General features: G+C 46.2%; 1 protein-coding gene across 2 annotated transcripts in view; it reads right to left on the bottom strand.

The window, feature by feature from the left end:
* LOC126190854 (carbohydrate sulfotransferase 11-like) overlaps nt 1-19,416 on the bottom strand; it is a 362,774-nt gene that overhangs the window by 239,646 nt on the left and 103,712 nt on the right. Inside the window, exon 2 of one of the 2 annotated variants that reach the window (XM_049931443.1) lies at nt 14,159-14,242. The exons of the other annotated variant lie outside the window; for it this stretch is intronic. Within the exon in view, the coding sequence (XP_049787400.1) occupies nt 14,159-14,242 (84 nt within the window). The remainder of the gene's footprint in view (nt 1-14,158; nt 14,243-19,416) is intronic. 2 annotated transcript variants of the gene reach the window in all.

Below are 19,416 nucleotides of genomic sequence, written 5' to 3'. Positions count from 1 at the left end.
CAACATATGTGTATTGTGGGTTGACTGTGTGAGGAACTTGTAACCTCCACCGCATTAATGCTGCTAATTGAGAAAACGTAATTATTCATAATATATACACTGAAGAGCCAAAAAAAAAAAACTGGTACACCTGCTTAATATCGTGTAGGGCCCCTGCGAGCATGCAGAAGTGCCGCAACACGACGTGGCATGGACTCGACTAATGCCTGAAACAGCGCTGGAGTGAATTGACACCATGAATCCTGCAGGGCTGTCCATAAATCCGTAAGAGTACGAATGGGTTGAGATCTCTTCTGAACAACCCGTTGCAAGGCAACCCAGATATTCTCAATAATGTAGATGTCTGGGGAGCTTGGTGACCCGCGGAAGTGTCAAAATTCAGATGAGTGTTCCTGGAGCCACTCTGTAACAGTTATGGACGTGTGCGGCGTCGCATTTTCGTGCTGGAATTGGCCAAGTCCGTCGGAATGCACAATGGACATGAATGGATGCGGGTAATCAGACAGGATGCTTTCGTCCCTGTCAACTGTTAGAGTCGTATATTGACGTATCAGGAGTCCCATCCAACTGTACATGCCCCAAACTATTACAGAGCCTCCACCAGCCTGAACAGTCCCTGATGACATACAGAGTCCTTGGATTCATGAGGTTGTCTCCACACCATTGCACGACGATAATATAAAATGAAACTCGTCCGACCAGGCAACAAGTTTCCAGTCATCAACAGTCCAATGTCGGTGTTGACGGGTCCAGGCGAGGCGGAAAACTTTGTGTCCTGCAATCATCAAGGGTACATGAGTGGGCCTTCGGCTCCAAACGCACATATGGATGATGTTTCGTAGAATGGTTCGCACAATAACACTTGTTGATGGCCCAGTATTGGGATCTACAGCAATTTGCAAAGGACTGCACTTCCGTCACTTTGAACGATTCTTCTCAGTCTTCGTTGGCCCGTTTTTGCAGGATCTTTTCCCGGCCGCAGCGATGTCGGAGATTTGATGTTTTAGCGAATTCCTAATATTCACGGTACACTCGTGAAATGGTCGTACGGGAGAATCCGCACTTCATAGTTGCCTCCGTGATGCTGTGCACCGCCTGTAACACCGCGTTCAAACTCACTTAAATCTTGATAACCTTCCATTGTAGCAGCAGTAGCCGATCTAACAAGCGCGCCAGACACTTGTCTTATATAGGCGTTGCCGATGGCAGCGTCGTATTCTGCCCGTTTACATGTCTCTGTACTTAAATATGCATGCCTGTACCAGTTTCTTTGCCGCTTCAGTATCTATTCAGTATTAGTATTAGAAAATTACCCGCCAGGTTAGTCGAGACCGCTAATGCGCTGTTTCCTGGTTTCGGGTACGCGGGCCGGCCCCGCATCGAATCCGTCCGGCGGATTAACGACGAGGGGTGGTGTGCTGGCCAGCTTGGATGTGGTTTTTAGGCGGTTTTCCACATCCCCCTAGGTGAATACCGCGCTGGTCTCCATGTTACGCATCAGTTACCCATCTCGCAGACATTTGCAACACGTTCACACTATTTCATGATTTACACTAGACGCAGACAGTTGGGGTTCTCTGATTCCGTCTCGGGGGGCACGGGGTGGCGGCAAGAAGGGCATCTGACCACCCCGTCTAACCAACCATGCCAAATCCCATTGTAACAACGTCGACCCTGCCGACATTGCGCGACAAACGAAAAAGCGGAAGTTTTACAAAATTGTGGTGATAGTAATGATCTTTTGGGAATAATTTACACTACTGGCCATTAAAATTGCTACACCACGAAGATGACATGCTATAGACACGAAATTTAAGCGACAGGAAGAAGATGCTGTGATATGCAAATAATTAGCTTTTCAGAGCATTCACACAAGGCTGGCGCCGGTGGTGACACCTACAACGTACTGACATGAGAAAAGTCTCCAAGCGATTTATCATACACAAACAGCAGTTGACCGGCGTTGCCTGGTGAAACGTTGTTGTGATGCCTCGTGTAAGGAGGAGAAATGCGTACCATCACGTTTCCGACTTTGATAAAGGTCGGATTGTAACCTATCGAGATTGCAGTTTATCGTATCGCGACATTGCTGATCGCGTTGGTCGAGATCCAAGGACTGTTAGCAGAATATGGAATCGGTGGGTTCAGGAGGGTAATATGGCCTTGTATCGCTAGCAGTCGAGATGACAGGCACCTTATCCGCACGGTTGTAACAAATCGTGCAGCCACGTCTCGATCCCCGAGTCAACAGATGGGGACGTTTGCAAGACAACAACCATCTGCACGAACAGTTCGACGACGTTTGCAGCAGCATGGACTATCAGCTCGGAGACCACGGCTGCAGTTACCCTTGACGCTGCATCACAGACAGGAGCGCCTGCGATGGTGTACTCAACGACAAACCTGGGTGCACGAATGGCAAAACGTCATTTTTTCGGATGAATCCAGGTTCTGTTTACAGCATCAAGATGGTCGCATCCGTGTTTGGTGACATCGCGGTGAACGCACATTGGAAGCGTGTATTCGTCATCGCCATACTGGCGTATCACCCGGCTTGATGGTATAGGGTGCCATTGGTTACACGTCGCGGTCACCTCTTGTTCGCATTGACGGCACTTCGAACAGTGGACGTTACATTTCAGATGTGTTACGACCCGTGGCTCTACCCTTCATTCGATCCCTCCGAAACCCTACATTTCAGAAGGATAATGCACGACCGCATGTTGCAGGTCCTGTACGGGCCTTTCTGGATACAGAAAATGTTCGACTGCTGCCGTGGGAAGCACATTCTCCAGATCTCTCACCAATTAAAAACGTCTGGTCAATGGTGGCCGAGCAACTGGCTCGTCACAATACGCCAGTCACTACTCTTGATGAACCATCCAAGCTCTGACTCAATGCCCAGGCGTATCAAGGCCGTTAATACGGCCAGAGGCGGTTGTTCTGGGTACTGATTTCTCAGGATCTGTGCACCCAAATTGCGTGAAAATGTAATAGCGTGGCAGTTCTAGTATAATATATTTGTCCAATGAATACCCGTTTATCATCTGCATTTCTTCTTGGTGTAGCAGTTTTAATGGCCAGTAGTGTAGTTTCGTGACTGAAAGAGAATCAAATCATTTAGTTTTACTCCTCAGAAAATTTTATTTTAAGCTTCAGGGGGCAATTACCTCCAGTTTGTGAACCACTGTCCTAGTGTAGCTTCCTGAGGTACGGCAGCGCCTGGAAGTGGCAGCCGAGGCGAGGCGCCTCCTTGGCGCAGAGCCTCGGTGGGGCCGTCCATCAGGCAGCGAGGACCGCCACCGCCACTGCTGCCTTCCCCCCCGCCACTTGCCTAATGACCCCCATTGTGAACGGCGGGGGCCACCGCATTGCGGCTGCCCTGCACTGCAGCGCGACGCCTTTTGGCTGCGCGCCTCGGCCCGCTTCTCTCGGCGACTGCCTGCGAGCTCTCGCTATCACTGCAGTATCGATTGTTGCCCGCTTAAAAAAAGACCGGTTCGTGGCAGATAAGGGCGAGCGGGACCGACGGCCGCACCGGGGCGCCCTGTAGTGCAGCGTGACCTTCACCGCCTCCGGCTGCGGCGGCGGCAGCAGCTGCTCCGGCCGGCCGCGGCAGCTTTATCTGCGCGCGGCGTGACAGTCGCCGCCTTCTTCTGTTTGTTGTGCTCTGGTATCTGTGTACACGCGGGCTGTTAAGCCGCCCTTTTACGGTACGTGAAAACGCACGTAGACGAGGGGCTCGTGACGCCACAGCGTGGAATTTCACGTTCCACTACACTGCAAAGTGAGGTTTTTTCGTCATGGAGGGGAACGTAGCCAATAAGTTTGGAACACACTTGCCGAATAGCTGGCACCACGCAGGGAAGCGTTACCGTACACTACATGCAGACAAGCTCCCCCCCCCCCCCCCCCCCCCGCCACACACACACAGTGACCGAGCGAGGTGGCGCAGTGGTTAGCACATTCGACTCGCATTCGGGAGGACGACGGTTCAATCCCGCGTACGGCCATCCTGATTTAGGTTTTCCGTGATTTCCCTAAATTTCTCCAGGCAAATGCCGGGATGGTTCCTTTGAAAGGGCACGGCCCACTTCCTTCCCCATCCTTCCCTAATCCGATGAGACCGATGACCTCGCTGTTTGGTCTCTCCCCCCCCAAAACAACAACAACACACAGTGAGATGATCTATGGCCGATCTCCCACTAATATATGTAACGATCCTGATTGTTCCAGGAATGCAGCAACTGCAGCAATCTCGGATACATCGCCATCGCCTGCCACGGTAACGATGCATGATACCCATACTAACAAACCCAACCTTGCATGAACTATCGCAGCTAGTAAGACACTACTGCTCTTACTACCCGCTGGCCATTGTGGCCGAGCGGTTCTAGGCGCTTCAGTCCGGAACCGTGCGACCGCTACGGACGCAGGTTCGAATCCTGCCTCGGGCATGGCTGCGTGTAATGTCCTTAGGTTAGTTGGGTTTAAGTAGTTGTAAGTTCTAGGGGACTGATGACCCATAGTGCTAAGAGTCATTTGAACTATTTCTTACTACCCATCCCACTGTCGCAGAGGTTTCTTTCCCACGGCACGAGCCTTGGCACTTTTTCCCTCTGCTCTTCAAATTGCTACCCTCATTTGCTTTTCGTCCAGTATCTATGACCATATGGACCGTGTTAATGCGAGTCTTACCTAGACGCACGGATAACATCACAGCCCAGCATCCTGTGATCCACCTAATAGATAACTAACATGTAGACGGAGGTGACAGTAGAACTTTTGGTTTGCTCACCACGTTGGTGCGGGCGTGGAGGGGCCCCATCTCTCGACCAATAAGTTGCGACATCGTTTTTAAGTCACAAGCAGATCTTAGGTGCCACCATATTCTATGGCGTTAACGCTCAGGATTCGGTGGGTTTATCTTCGTCGGAGAGTATGTTGTACGAATCTCAGCTGTTTCAAAGCATCAGAAAATTGTGGATCTCTCGAAAACGCGTTGTTTTTTCTACAATTTGCTGTTGTAAGATGACAGGAAACTATATACCAGTAGGTAAAGGCTTTCTGTGGTTGATGTTTTTGGTGTTGTAACTCGTGTGCTACGAAACTATACCAAATGGTTCAAATGGCTCTGAGCACTATGGGACTTAACTGCTGTGGTCATCAGTCCCCTAGAAGTTAGAACTACTTAAACCTAACTAACCTAACGACATCACACACAGCCATACCCAAAGCAGGATTCGAACCTGCTACCGTAGCGGTCGCGCGGTTTCAGACTGCAGCGCCTAGAACCGGAAACTATACCGTTTCAGTGCTACGGAACATTCGTGATCTACAATCTATCAAAAGCGCGTCTTTTTGGTACAAGTTTCATCTTAAATATCGAAGTACGACGTTCGTAGATACAGTCCTTAAACATTGTATGCCATGTACGAAAGCCCCATTACGAAGTCAAGGCTATAGCCACCGTCTTCAAAAAGAAACGTGCGTGATTTACGCGCCAGATGCAGCCGGGAATCGCCGCTGGACAGAGCTGCGGTCGAAAACCATGATGAGCGTTAGATGTAACAAATGGTTTCAAAGCGTGCAGCACGTCTGGCGTGCTTCCCGACGAGAGACACAGCCCGTGTGAAGACGGCTTAAATGTGTGCAAGCAAGAGGGCGGCTAGTCCGGCGATTCACAGACACGACCAACGCTTTGAGGAGTCACCAGTGTGAGCTCGGTCTCCGTCCCACGTTACTCTTTCCAGCCGTTGCCCACTCTGGAAAGTGGCAACGCGGAGTAAGCGCCACGTTGAGCCACTGTTTCTGCTTCTGACTCTCCCTACAACGATTTATAGGCTTGGAAAACTACCGTTGCCGCTCCTTAACGTAAAATCAACCCTATTTGCTTTGCCATCCATAATTAACATTACAGCTGCTAAGCACATTCACCGCAGAACAGACAGCACACAGAAAGGAAAGCAGACGGCGGCTCCTTTGATTTGCATGCAGTCAAGCGCTGCCCTCGACATCATACTGAAACCGAGTAAACCCGAAACGATAGCTGCTTACTACTTCAGATTCAAGTGGACAGTCTCGTGAAACGGACTTAATCCAACAGAGGAAGTCAATATTTTTTCGAAAAGAAGTGCTAATGAAACAAGCTGTGATAAGTCTTTAATTAAAAAGTTATCTCAAAAACTTTTAAACTGGTGGTGGTTCACATATATAAGATGTGAATTGTTACTGCTTTTAGCTGCAGATGACAGTCAAGCTACATTGTTTTCTAAATGGTTAAAATGGTTCTGAGCACTATGGGACTCAACATCTTAGGTCATAAGTCCCCTAGAACTTAGAACTACTTAAACCTAACTAACCTAAGGACACCACACACACCCAAGCCCGAGGCAGGATTCGAACCTGCGACCGTAGCGGTCCCGCGGTCCCGGACTGCAGCGCCAGAACCGCTAGACCACCGCGGCCGGCCATTGTTTTCTAAATGTCAATTTTTTCTTTGCAGTAATTTTATTTCACTTCTCAATTTTTCTTCTCTAGGACTTTAAGCCATAAATCAAGTTCACTTTCAACAGAAACAGCAGTTATGGGAGACTCTGTAAGAGATTCAATGTGAGTATCACTGCTGGAATTTTCATTCATGTTTTCAACCTGAAGTGACACATGGGTATTACTTAAAACGAATAAAATAGGCTCTTTTAAAATTTGATTTGTATAAATGTTTTGAATTAGTGCCAAATCCATAAGCCCAAATGTTCAAATGAGTGTGATTTCCTAAGGGACTAAACTGCTTAGGTCATCGATCCATAGACTTACACACTACTTAAACTAACAGCAACACACACACCCATGCCCGAGGGAGGACTCGAACCTCCGGCGGGAGGGGCCGCGCAGTCCGTGATATGACGCCTCAAACCGCGCGGCTTCTGTTAAGTCCAATAACATATTGTGTAATATGAATCACATTCGTCTGATAAATTATGTCTCGGAAGTGTTGCAAATAAACATTTGTTGAGCTCTCTCCTCAATATGAGATGTGTTCCAGCTTTTTCATTACGTAATTGATGATATGAAATTAGCTACTCCGTCATCATTTTCTTCCAGCAGTGCTAACTGTTGATGATTGAGCTGCAGGCCCGGATGTAGGGGAGGGGACGGGGGGCGGCAAACCGTGTTTTCTGTCCCTGTTTTCAGGGGGGCGCCAAATTCATATTCTTGCAGAAAAAAAAATGTTTCTTGAAGCGCCTAGTATCTAGCGCACGTTCGTCTATCGATAACACAGATGATTTTGAAACGCATCCCTGTTGGTTTTGAACATTTTTCGACACATTCTAAGTTGATTCCTGAAAGAATCATAACTTGATTTTTGAATGCGTACGTAGTGTACGTAATCCCAGACGCATCTAGAAATAAAGAAACTTTCCTGCAGCAAAATGGGACAGGGCTGTACGCAGTGAATCGAATAAACCCGAACAGGTGAACGTCAATTTTTGTGGTTGATTGGATGTGCGAACAGCCGCGTGGGATTAGCCAAGCGGTCTGAGGCGCTGCAGTCATGGACTGTGCGGCTGGTCCCTGCGGAGGGTCGAGTATTCCCTCGGGCATGGGTGTGTGTGTTTGTCCTTAGGATAATTTAGGTCAAGTAGTGTGTAAGCTTAGCAGTTAAGTCCTATAAGATTTCACACACATTTGAACACATTTTTGTGGATGTGCGAATGATCAGCGTAGTTATGATTATTAGCGAAATCCATAGATTCAGACTACCAGAGTGGAAGCAAACGACCAACAGGAATAACAGGTAAGAAAGATGACATATTAATCTTCTCGGGGCCCGCATCTCGTGGTCGTGCGGTAGCGTTCTCGCTTCCCACGCCCGGGTTCCCGGGTTCGATTCCCGGCGGTGTCAGGGATTTTCTCTGCCTCGTGATGGCTGGGTGTTGTGTGCTGTCCTTAGGTTAGTTAGGTTTAAGTAATTCTAAGTTCTAGGGAACTGATGACCATAGATGTTAAGTCCCATTGTGCTCAGAGCCATTTGAACCATTTGAATCTTCTCGGTGTATCCAAGAAAATGAAATTTTGACTGATAATTTTTGCCAGATCGCTACATTACCAAGGGTCAGATATACAGTTCCGGATAACAGCCGTAAGTTCTTTTCTCAGAACAGTGTGGAAAAACGTGTTGTATGAAGATGTAATAAGCCTAACTGGAGAATAACCGCGGAATAACTAAACTGGTGATCCTGGCAGGGTAGTGAAGTTAGCCGGAGAATAAGTTTTGACAATGGTAGGAATAGTTACATAATTAGTGATGACAAGATTGTTTGTTAGAACGATTAAGGAGCAGAAACAGAGACATCACACAAATTATAATGAGGAATACGATGATTCCAAATTTATATAAAAGTTTCGTACTACTGCTTTTCGATCTTATGCTCGAGAAACTGGAGGGTATGAATGATATGTGAAACTATTTCCTAACATAAAACTTTTGTTTGTAATAGGCCTAATAGGCATTTGATATTCGTACTTCGTAAATTGTATTCTGACGTTTTGTTTATGTAAACGAGGTAGAGATGTGCCAAATCAGTCTCGCTTATTTTTCATATGTTAGAACTGCTGCAATATTAAAAAGGCTATTTCGTTTTATCTAGCAGTGATAAAACAGACGTAATCAAATCGAGAAACCACACCAGCCTTGGGTGCTATTCGTATTAACAGTTTTATCAGTATTAGGCAACGATATTTTGATATTTCATGTAGCAAAACCTTTGACGAACTTCGATGAGGTAATAGATTCTTTCGCAGAAAGGAAAGCACGGCGTGTAAAGCTGTAGCAAGATTGGCGAGAAGGAAATACTGGGACCTAAGGACTGAAGAAATGTGTACTGTCTTGCTTGTCTCTTGTCTTTACTGGTCATTTGTTTCCTATATTTAATTTTATGTCACACAAAAGAGAAAGTTACTAGCTAAAAGAAAAATAAGTGTCGTGTGACTAGGGCCTCCCGCCGCGTACATCGTTCGCCGGGTGCAAGTCCTTCGATTTGACGCCACTTCGGCGACTTGTGCGTCGATGGGGATGAAATGATGATGATGATTAGGACAACACAACACCCAGTCCCCGAGCGGAGAAAATCTCCGACCCAGCCGAGAATCGAACCCGGGCCCTTTGGATTGACATTCTATCGCGCTGACCACTCAGCTACCGGGGGCGGACAGTTACTAGCTAATAGACAATAAAAAGTGCAAATTTTCTAAAGAGTTCTTGATCTCACAGTTACAAATAATACCATCAGTATTAATTGTGGCCGGCAAGGGTGGCCGAGCGGTTCTAGGCGCTACAGACTGGAACCGCGCGACCGCTACGGTCGCAGGTTCGAATCTTGCCTCGGGCATGGATGTGTGTGATGTCCTTAGGTTAGTTAGGTTTAAGTAGGGGACTGAAGATCTCAGAAGTTAAGTCCCATAGTGCTCAGAGCCATTTGAACCATTTTTTTTATTAATTCTGAGTTCTTTTTAAGGGGGGTAGAGCATCAAAACTGGGAGCAGGAGAGGCATCACAGGACATTCTAATTTCAAATCAATCTCTTCAGAAAGATGTACGCGACAAAATCAACATATTTTTGAAAAATCGATTTTTTACATATTTTTGACGTCCTATCTCAAAGGCACGAGGGCGAGGGGGGGGGGGGGGGGCGGCACTATCGAGTTTGTGCCCAAATCCGGGAATATCATAGATCCGGCGTATTGAGATGACGATGCTTGCACATGATGTCGTCAGGAAGCTTCTTTAACTTCTACTTTCTCCATACTGTAACGAGATGTGGCTTTCTTCCAACTTCAAGAACAATTTCGATATATGTAGCTGCATTTAGTACATAGCAACGTATTACCTAAAATGAAGCAAAGTAGCCAGCGACCACGCTTTCCACTGCAAACCCTTTAAATTTTTCTGCTGCAGAGTACTTGGAAATCAAGTATCACAGGAACTGTGACCAGTATCGAAAAAATTGACACCTGATCATCGGGCTGTGATATGAAACTATACGATAAGAAAGAAATCTTGGTGCTCCAGTTACTTTGCTCAGAATCTTCTAAGAGGTATTATATACATTAGTGATGAAAACACCCAAATGTGAAACAAGTTGTTTTTAATTTCTTGAAGTAGAAGGAGAACATCTACCAAAAAAAACTAACTCCAGGAGTTGATGTAGCTTTGCTTCATTTACATACAGTATTTTTTACAGTTTAATGAGTTTTTATCGTTCACAGCAAGAAAATATAAAAATTCATTTTCCTCAAGTTCTGTTATCAGCCGCTTTGTGGGAACCGCTCTTTACTGTTCTGCGTGGTCTTTTCTCTTACTACTGCCCATTATATAGCCCTAAATTTAACAGTCCATAAAAATACTGTTTATTTGTAGATAAGCACAGCAGCAAATATGCACAATTAATAAAATAAACAAAAGGTATCCACTCGCGTTTGGCTTAGACACAGCGGTTGTCTCGGTTTTAATATGGCAAACTTCGCGCTTGCACACTAAATTTTGGCACATGAACTGCAGCCGAGTTTGCATTCTGTATACTTTCTGTACCGTGTCTTCACCACAGCTGTGCTACAACGCTACCACGAAGCACGCAGCAAAATGACGCTAATGGCTGACAAGGCAAAATCGCATTACTAGCTGGAGTGTTGTGTGGTACAGTGACCCCTGCCACGGCGCATCGCCCCAGCGCCTGCCTTCTTACGTGCACGTTACTGCAGCGGCTACAAATTCGTGTATGGAGGAAACGAATTTGCAGGAAGAAATTCAAACTGGAATGACGACATAAAAATACACAGACAAGTCAAAGAAACTGGCATATCTACCTAACATCGTGTAGAGCCCTCACGAGCACGCAGAAGTGCCGCTACATGTCGTGGCATGGACTAGACTAATGTCTGAAGTTGCTGGAGGGAACTGACACCATGAATCCTGAAGCGCCGTCCCGAGTGGCCGAGCGGTTCTAGGCGCTACAGTCTGGAACCGCGCGACCGCTACGGTCGCAGGTTCAAATCCTGCCTCGGGCATGGATGTGTGTGATGTCCTTAGGTTAGTTAGGTTTAAGTAGTTCTAGGGGACTGATGACCTCAGCAGTTAAGTCCCATAGTGCTCAGAGCCATTTGAACAATCCTGCAGCGCTGTCCATAAATCCGTAAGACTACGAGAGGGTGGAGATCTCTTCTGAACAGAACGTTTCAAAGCAGCCCAGATATGCTGAATAACGTTCACGTCTGGGCAGTCTGGTGGCCAGCGGAAGTGTTTGAACTCAGATGAGTGTTCCTGGAGCCGCTCTGTAGCAATTCTGGACGTGTGGGGTGTCGCATTATCCTGATGGAATTTCCCAAGTCCTTCGAAATGCACAACGTACGTGTCACCTGTCAGAGTAGTATCGAGACGTATCAGGGATCCCATATCACTCCAGCTGCACACGCCCTACACCATTACAGAGCCTCCACCAACTTGAGCAGCCCCCTGCTGACATGCAGGGTCCATGGATTCTTCAGGTTGTCTCCATACCCGTACACGTCCATCCACTCGATGTAATTTGAAACGACACTTGTCCGAGCAGGCAACACGTTTCCAGCCATCAACAGCCCAACGTCGGTGTTGACGGCCTCGAACGAGGCGTAAAGCTTTGTGTCGTGCAGTCATCAAGGGTATACGAGTGGGCCTTTGGCTCCTAAAGCCCATATCGATGAGATTTCGTTGAATGGTTCGCACAGTAACACTTGTTGATGGCCAAGCATTGAAATCTACAGTAGTTTGCGAAGGACTGCACTTCCGTCACGTTGAACGATTCTCTTTAGTCTTCGTTGATCCGTGTTTGCAGGATCTTTTTCCGGCCGTAGCGATGTCGGAGATTTGATGTTTTACACAATTTCTGATATTCACGGTGCACACTTGAAATGGTCGTACGGAAAAATCCCCACTTCATCGCTACCTCGGAGATACTGTGTCCCATCGCTCGTGCGCTGACTACAACACCACGTTCAAACTCGATTAAATATTGATAACCTGCCGTTGTAGCAGCAGTAACCGGTCTAACAACTGCGCCAAACAATTCTTGTATTATATGGGCGTTGCCGACCGTAGCGCCGTATACTGTCTGTATTTGAATACGCAAGCCTATACCAGTTTCTTTGGCGTTTCAGTGCAGTTGTAAGTAGCACTTGCCAAACTGGTACGGTATTCTAATATAACGCTCGAGTCTGAGACCGCTACCAAGTAATAGCGACAGAGGAGATCCGAAGAAGAACAACGCGTTTCGTCGCAGTTCTTTTTGTAAGCACGCAAGTGTCACAGAGATGCTTATCCAACTTCAGTGGCAGAAATTATGAGTGAGACATTGTTCATAAAATTACGATATGTTCCCAGAAGAGTCAGCCAATATATTACTGTCTCCAGCGTTCATATTGCTTAAAAAGCACGAAGGTAGAAATTAGAGAAATTTGCGCTCACAAGGAGGCTTACTAGCAATCTCCTTTCTGCTCATCTTTCGCTACTGAAACAGGGAAACAAGGAAGGGAGTAGCGCACGAACTACCATGCACTATAGGGTGACATGCATAGTATAGATGAAGATATAAATGAAGGCGTGTACCAATCCTGGTGGCAGTCCTGGTATGGATCTCTATAAGTTAATAACTTTATGTAATTCTTACCTATTTAATTAAGATTTTACTTTATGCATCTAGTTGTTCTATCCAACCGGATAGCTGCAAGTCTTAAAGCGTCACTTCCGTGGCGGCGAGGTGCGCCGACCATGGACTGAATCCGCCCGCCAGATTAACAAGATCGGTGCGCCGGCCAGCCTGGATGTTCGTAAGATGTTTACCGCATCCCATTAGGTGAGTATCCAGCCCCCGCCACAGTCACACGATTCGCAAACATTTCGAACAACTTCCGTTCACTTTCACATGAATAATACTACACGCAGACAGCTGGGGTACACGTATTCAGGCCCGAGGAGAGGGGGGGGGGGGGGGGAGGGGGAGCAGAGTGGTGATACCTACAGGAGTGGGCTTCCGGCCACCCCTTAAACTAAGCATGCCGTTCATAACCACGCCAATACTGCGCCGCTGCGGGAAAAAGGCACGAGTAAAAGAAGATGATTCTGCACCCGGTTGTTCTAGCAGGTACAAGTGCCGGTTAAGTGAGTGCCGAACTGACGAACCTACCTCGAAGGGCAAGATAGAGCCAAAACGAGTATCCAGCAAAGCCCTCTTTCTTCCAGGTAGCAATCAGGAAGCGCAGGAATGAGGCCGGGAGACTACCTCCAGCATCTGCTCGCAGAGATACGCTACCGAACCTTTGGCTTTTTGTTTGCATCTGTGTCTGTTTCACGCTTGTATTTTGGCTTTGCTAAAGAAAAGCTGTCGAATGCCTGTCTCTCCTAGTTTGCTTCTCGATTCTCCTAGTTTGACAGCTCCAGAACACGTAGGCCACCGAGCGAGGTGGCAGTGGCTAGACACTGGACTCGCATTCGGGAGGACGACGGTTCAATCCGGCGTCCGGCCATCCCGATTTAGTTTTCCCGTGATTCCCCTAAGTCCCTCCAGAAAAATGGTTCTTTTAAAAGGGCACAGCCGACTACCATCCCCGTCGTTCCCTAATCCGATGAGACCGATGACCTCGCTGTCTGGTCTCCTCACCCAAACAACCCAACACACAGGCCGTCCGATCATATCTATCTCTATTAGCCTTCATAAAAAAAATGTTACTCTTTTCTTTTCTTTGCCACCCACTCCTGTTACCCGCGAGACTAGCATTCGGATGAAGACAATTTTCTGAGAGGGTACCAATGTCAACCTCTTTTGAGTGTATTTCTGTCTCTCAGCCGCCGCCTGACAACTACGTAATCTGTCCCGGCTTTGCGCGTAATCCACTGGGCGTCCTGTACACACAAAAACGACGACTCATCTTGCGTCTCTGCAGCATATCGCGATATACCGTGATACTGAAATTGCACATAAATACAACCACTCTGTTTTGAAGGCTTCATCATGTGACGATAAGCCAGTGAATCCAACGTGCTGTTGTCGTAGGTACAGCAGAAGGATAGATAAGATTAGCACTCTGGAATTAACACACCATTTCCTAAATTTATTTTATCTCTTACCTCTAACGCATCGTCACTGTGCGCTGACTTTTTAATTCGCGGTGTAACAGCTGCGGAAACGCTTGGGCCCACCAGTACAGACATCTGTAAAAAATATTTTTCTGTAAAACGTGCTCCACTGCTGTAATATATTTGAAGAAATTCATGTTACCATCATAAGCTGGTTTTAGTGAATAATGCCTTATAGACGACTATTGTCGGTACGAAGTACAATTCTCAAACCAACGTAAAATACATTATAATAAAAGCGTCTTGGTAGGATAGCTAAACTCGTAAAACGTCATATCCATTTAAAATCTTTCTTGGTCATCAAAATTTACATCAAAACCTTTCTTTACTGCTGCCATATGTTCCACACATCACATAACAACTCAAGTTTATCACAGCTGTACGAAGTACATCAGTAGATGTAACATTTGCAACGGCGGATCTGCTGTCAAGCCATTTGGAGCAGAATGTGATTTGTGTACTCATTAAACTGCCCAATATATGATGTTAGGAAGAACTCCGCTAACAACTAGTTTATTAAAACACAACCTGTTATGCATCCTAAAGCCGCATCATCAGGTGCAACAACGTTGAAAGATCATAGGCATACCCATCGCTCATAATGTGTCTATGATCTTTCAACGTTTTTTGCACCTGATGACGCAACTTTAGGCAGTGAAACCGGCTGTGTTTTAATAAACAACCATCTGTTAGCGGAGTTCTTCCTAACATTATGTGTTTTCAACATCTGTGGTTGCCCGGAACATAAAATAGTTTCTCCAAGGTGAAGACAAATTTGCACTGGCAGATGGGATTTAGATTTACGACTATGTACAACATACTCCTTTGTAAGTGATATTTAAGTGTGTTTCATATAACGGTCTCATCAAAAACTGGAGCTGTATTTTCACACCGAAAACAAGCTGTGTATGAGAAGAGCTCTGCATACGCAGATGGAAGCTTTTATTGTAGAGAGAACGTGACTGTTGTAGATTCGGTGGCTGATTGCACTGAATCACTTGAAGGAACGACGACTAAGACAAGTGAAAAGGTTACAGTATTCCTTTTGCATTGCTGAGCAAACGTTATTGGAAGTTATGGCGACATAAATGTACGAACCGATCTTGAATCATACGAAATGGCCGATTCCCAAGTTGAAGACTCAAAACCCAGAAATCCACTACCATGTAGCTAGATGAAAATGTATAAACTTCAGCTTATATAAACACTATATGTAATTACTATGATGATTATGAACTTCGTAAAAAGATAAGCAATGATAAACAGTTATTTGTACTTTACTTTTATGACATATGTTTCAAAGATGATTTTTTTTTTTTTTTTTTTCTATACTCCGCGAGCCACCTTACGGTGTGTGGCGGAGGGTACTTATTGTACCACTATCTGATCCCCCCTTCCCTGTTCCATTCACGAATTGTGCGTGGGAAGAACGACTGCTTTGCATGAATGGATCTATATACAATAGCGTTTTTTTTATTTTTTAAAATTTTTTTACCTATTGTTACAGGTAAATTTTTGTTTCAGTTCAGTAAGAGTTTGGAGTACCAATTGGGAGTGCGAGTATAGAGTACAACTTATGTGTGTCTTGTATTACTATGGCTGTTGATGTTAATTCGTATTGTGAAGCGAAATGACTAAAAATATATCTATTCGACAACAGAAAATCTACCAGCGTTCATATTATTTAAGGAAATGAAGCCGAGTATCCTCTAGACAAGAATAAAAAGTTTCATTTCAGAATGGACTATGAGACTACAACTTTCAACAATGAAGGCAATAACAGATGAGTACTATAAAAATCGTTTATTTAAATTCTACCGTCGCTACCTGTCTCTGCAATGTGTCACGATCGCGGTGTGCGAAGCGCTGTGAAAATGTGACCTGAAGCCCAAATTTAATTTCACTTCAAAATTAATAAATCGATTTTGGATTAAGTCCAAGTCAGAAAACCAGTCCCACATTCAGGAAATAAGCGTAGAGTGCAGCGGCGTGAATACTGATGAGAGTGAGACTAACATCGCCTACTCTTCACGAATGGCACGACGGAAGCACAGAAATTGGCGTCTCCACCCGACGGTCGGACCACCCTCGACAGTGCCAGTGCCCGCGTGTCGTGAGAGGTCTGCAATTTAGCCCAGGAAATTGACGCGAGTTCTGGTGATCAGGAGCTGTTTGCCGGCATCTATGCTCTCTTTGCTGGTGATGAAAATGTCTATCTCCACCAGGATTCGAGCCGGCTACCTCAGAATCGAGAGCCACTGCGTCGGCGCCTGACAGCGATCTCGGCAACGGAGCGGGTGATATTGGAAAGTAAAGCGCACAATGTACCGGACTAAATGGGATTAACGATGTGAACTTGGGGTGAAGTCAATGTTTGCTTATACGAGTACAACGGGACTAAAAGCCACGCCCACTAGCTAATAACCACGCCCAGTTTGGGTGTGGCCTTCTGCAGCTGGCGCATACGGACCACACCAGGCGCGTTCTGTCAACTCTTGTACAGTGGACCATCAACACACCAGGCTATCTTGGCGGACAGTACTACATCAACGCGTACTGGAAAACAATTTCGCGATTGCAGAACCTTCACTGCCCGGGCGCTGTGCAGATCGAAAGCGTCCACAATTTCAGTCTCAGCACAAAACCACTGAAGTTTCTGAAGCGCTGCTTGAGCTTTGCGCTTGTCATATAGCGCGTTTCTATTCCTGAACTAAGTTATTAGTTGTTGCTGAGTGGGGGAAATCAGTGTAGGTTTAGGACTTATCTCCGTTGGTAGCATATACATCCATATCACAAGAGTACGAACATAAGATACGCCCATCGATACGTTATCTGTATCTATATCAATACTTCGCAGAGCTCACATTCATTACTTGACGGAGGATACGTGTTGCTAATATTGATGCTCCTCTGTTGTTCCAATAGCTTCACCAATTTTTCAGTTATGGTTCATAGTCCTCCAAAATTCTTTCAGCGTTTTCGGAATGGGAACATATGATACAACAAAAAACCGTTGTGCATTTCTTGGACACTGTCACGGAATCATTCGGAAAATGCGTAGCAAAATGTCCTCCATTTAGCTGTGGTTTTCAGCCCAAACACCAGTAGAACGACTTGTACGTGTCACCTCTTTCACACAGTGATTACAACCTATTTGCTTCGAATTTTTCCAGCGGAAGTTGTCTTCTATCGGCTACACTGTAAATGGACCTTGCATCATTGACCTATTCAAAGTAATGGCTTGGTTTTGCAGTCATCTGTGCTGAGTTACACAACTATTCACGTAATCAAACAAATACATTTACAAGTGACCGCTGATCCTGTTTCAGCCTGCTGTAACGTCGTCTCTGTGTAAAATCGTCGTGATAGTTGCAGGTTTTCAGAAACACGTTTTCCTTTCTGATCGATGAATAGATATCTACGATACAATTTTGTTTCTTCTTTACCGTACTTCCCCCTGCACAACAAGTTGTTTGTGGTGCACTGGTATACACTGCCCCAAAAAACGCAACACCCTCAAAGACGAGTTCTTTTTTTTACTAACAAGTAATGTGACAGGTGGTTCACCACTGTAGGAGTCCATGACAACAAATTCAGATCAAATGAAACACACACGTCACAGTAAAGGGTGCCAAGAAAGCGCATCAGTACACAGTGCACCCCTCTCTGGCGGCAACGCAGGCGTGTATCCCCGCATGTAAACGATCATAAAGGTGCCGAATGGCATCCTCAGATAGCTTGCCCCAAGTATGACGCATCTTTCTAGCAATTCTGTTGCAGCCCCTGGACAACGATTAAATTCCCGCTTTATCATGTCGTATATGTGTTCGATTGGCGAGAGATCTGGTGATCTTGGTGACCAGGGCAGTTGTTGTACAATATGAAGAGTACGCTGCGTGGCAGCATCTGTATTGTCCTGCTGAAAAAGGACATCGCCTCCTGGCGAAGCAGTGACAATAGCACTGCGATGACAACCTGTGCAATGTAGCGGACACAGGTTAGTTTTCCCTGCAGAAACAACGAAAATGACCGCAAGTTGTAACTGATGGCCCTGCACGCCATGAAGCTCTCCAGTAAACTCTTTGAAGACACCAGAGTAGTCATACCTGGCAGTATAGTGGCGTCAGTGGTAGCCTGACCAGAGGCACAAACGATCTTAACCTTGCTGCAAGCAGACGGTTCCCAATGGTCTCTGGTCACACAGCTCGTGCAGCATGTGCCTGGATGATGTTCAGTCGGCCACTGCATCTTAATGACAATTCGTACTTCGCGCGCAACCAGAACGTGGAATACAGGTGTGAGAATGTTCCACAGACCACTGTTGAAAGCATCAACACTCCACCGATACACAGTGCGCAACATGTGCAACAGTCCGTCGATACGTCCCTCCAGGTTCTCGCAGGGAGAAAATGCGACCCCTTTCGAATCGCTAAAGCTGCTCAATAGGAGTATGTACTTGTCGGTGCGGCACGGCTGTACCCTAGAATGAATGCTACACTAATTAATGACTGAGGGGTCAAAACAGAAGTGCCCTCTGAGCGCCATCTGATCGCCGATGACCCTGACAATTGTACCACTCGCCGGCCGCGGTGGCCGTGCGGTTCTGGCACTGCAGTCCGGAACCGCGGGACTGCTACGGTCGCAGGTTCGAATCCTGCCTCGGGCGTGGGTGTGTGTGATGTCCTTAGGTTAGTTAGGTTTAAGTAGTTCTAAGTTCTAGGGGACTTATGACCTAAGATGTTGAGTCCCATAGTGCTCAGAGCCATTCCAATTGTACCACTAACAATACAACACCTAAGTATGTACATATTCTACTGCTACTGAACTCAGCCCTTAAAGATGTCGCTTTTATCTGGCAACGTACATCCTTGAGTAATTGAGTTAGAGACACCACCGCAGTTACGTGTACCTCTTCCTTTCGACCTAATGCGGCGTCACGTCGTGGAATCGACCAGGAGGATTTAAATCACTGGAGAGCTCTGAGTTTTGGTCGCTCAACGGACGGCCACAACCACTGGGCAATGGTCAGAGGACAATTTGCCTGTACGGTGTTTCTTAAACCACTGACTGCATTCGGGAGCGTTGAGATGGTTCTTTATCTTAAAGAAGGTAATGATCGCCCGTCGGATGCTACAGGCAAAGATACAGATCCACGTGACCAGACAGGGGGGACCTGTATCGTGCGCCAGTGACGGACGATGTCAGAAATAACAGAGTATAACTTTCGTTTTTTATAAACACCCCTCAAA

Source organism: Schistocerca cancellata, chromosome 6, assembly GCF_023864275.1.
Source record: "Schistocerca cancellata isolate TAMUIC-IGC-003103 chromosome 6, iqSchCanc2.1, whole genome shotgun sequence".
NCBI classification, from domain to species: domain Eukaryota; kingdom Metazoa; phylum Arthropoda; class Insecta; order Orthoptera; family Acrididae; genus Schistocerca; species Schistocerca cancellata.
Note: the sequence above shows the minus strand (reverse complement) of the source record. Positions and strands in the feature narration are given on the sequence as shown.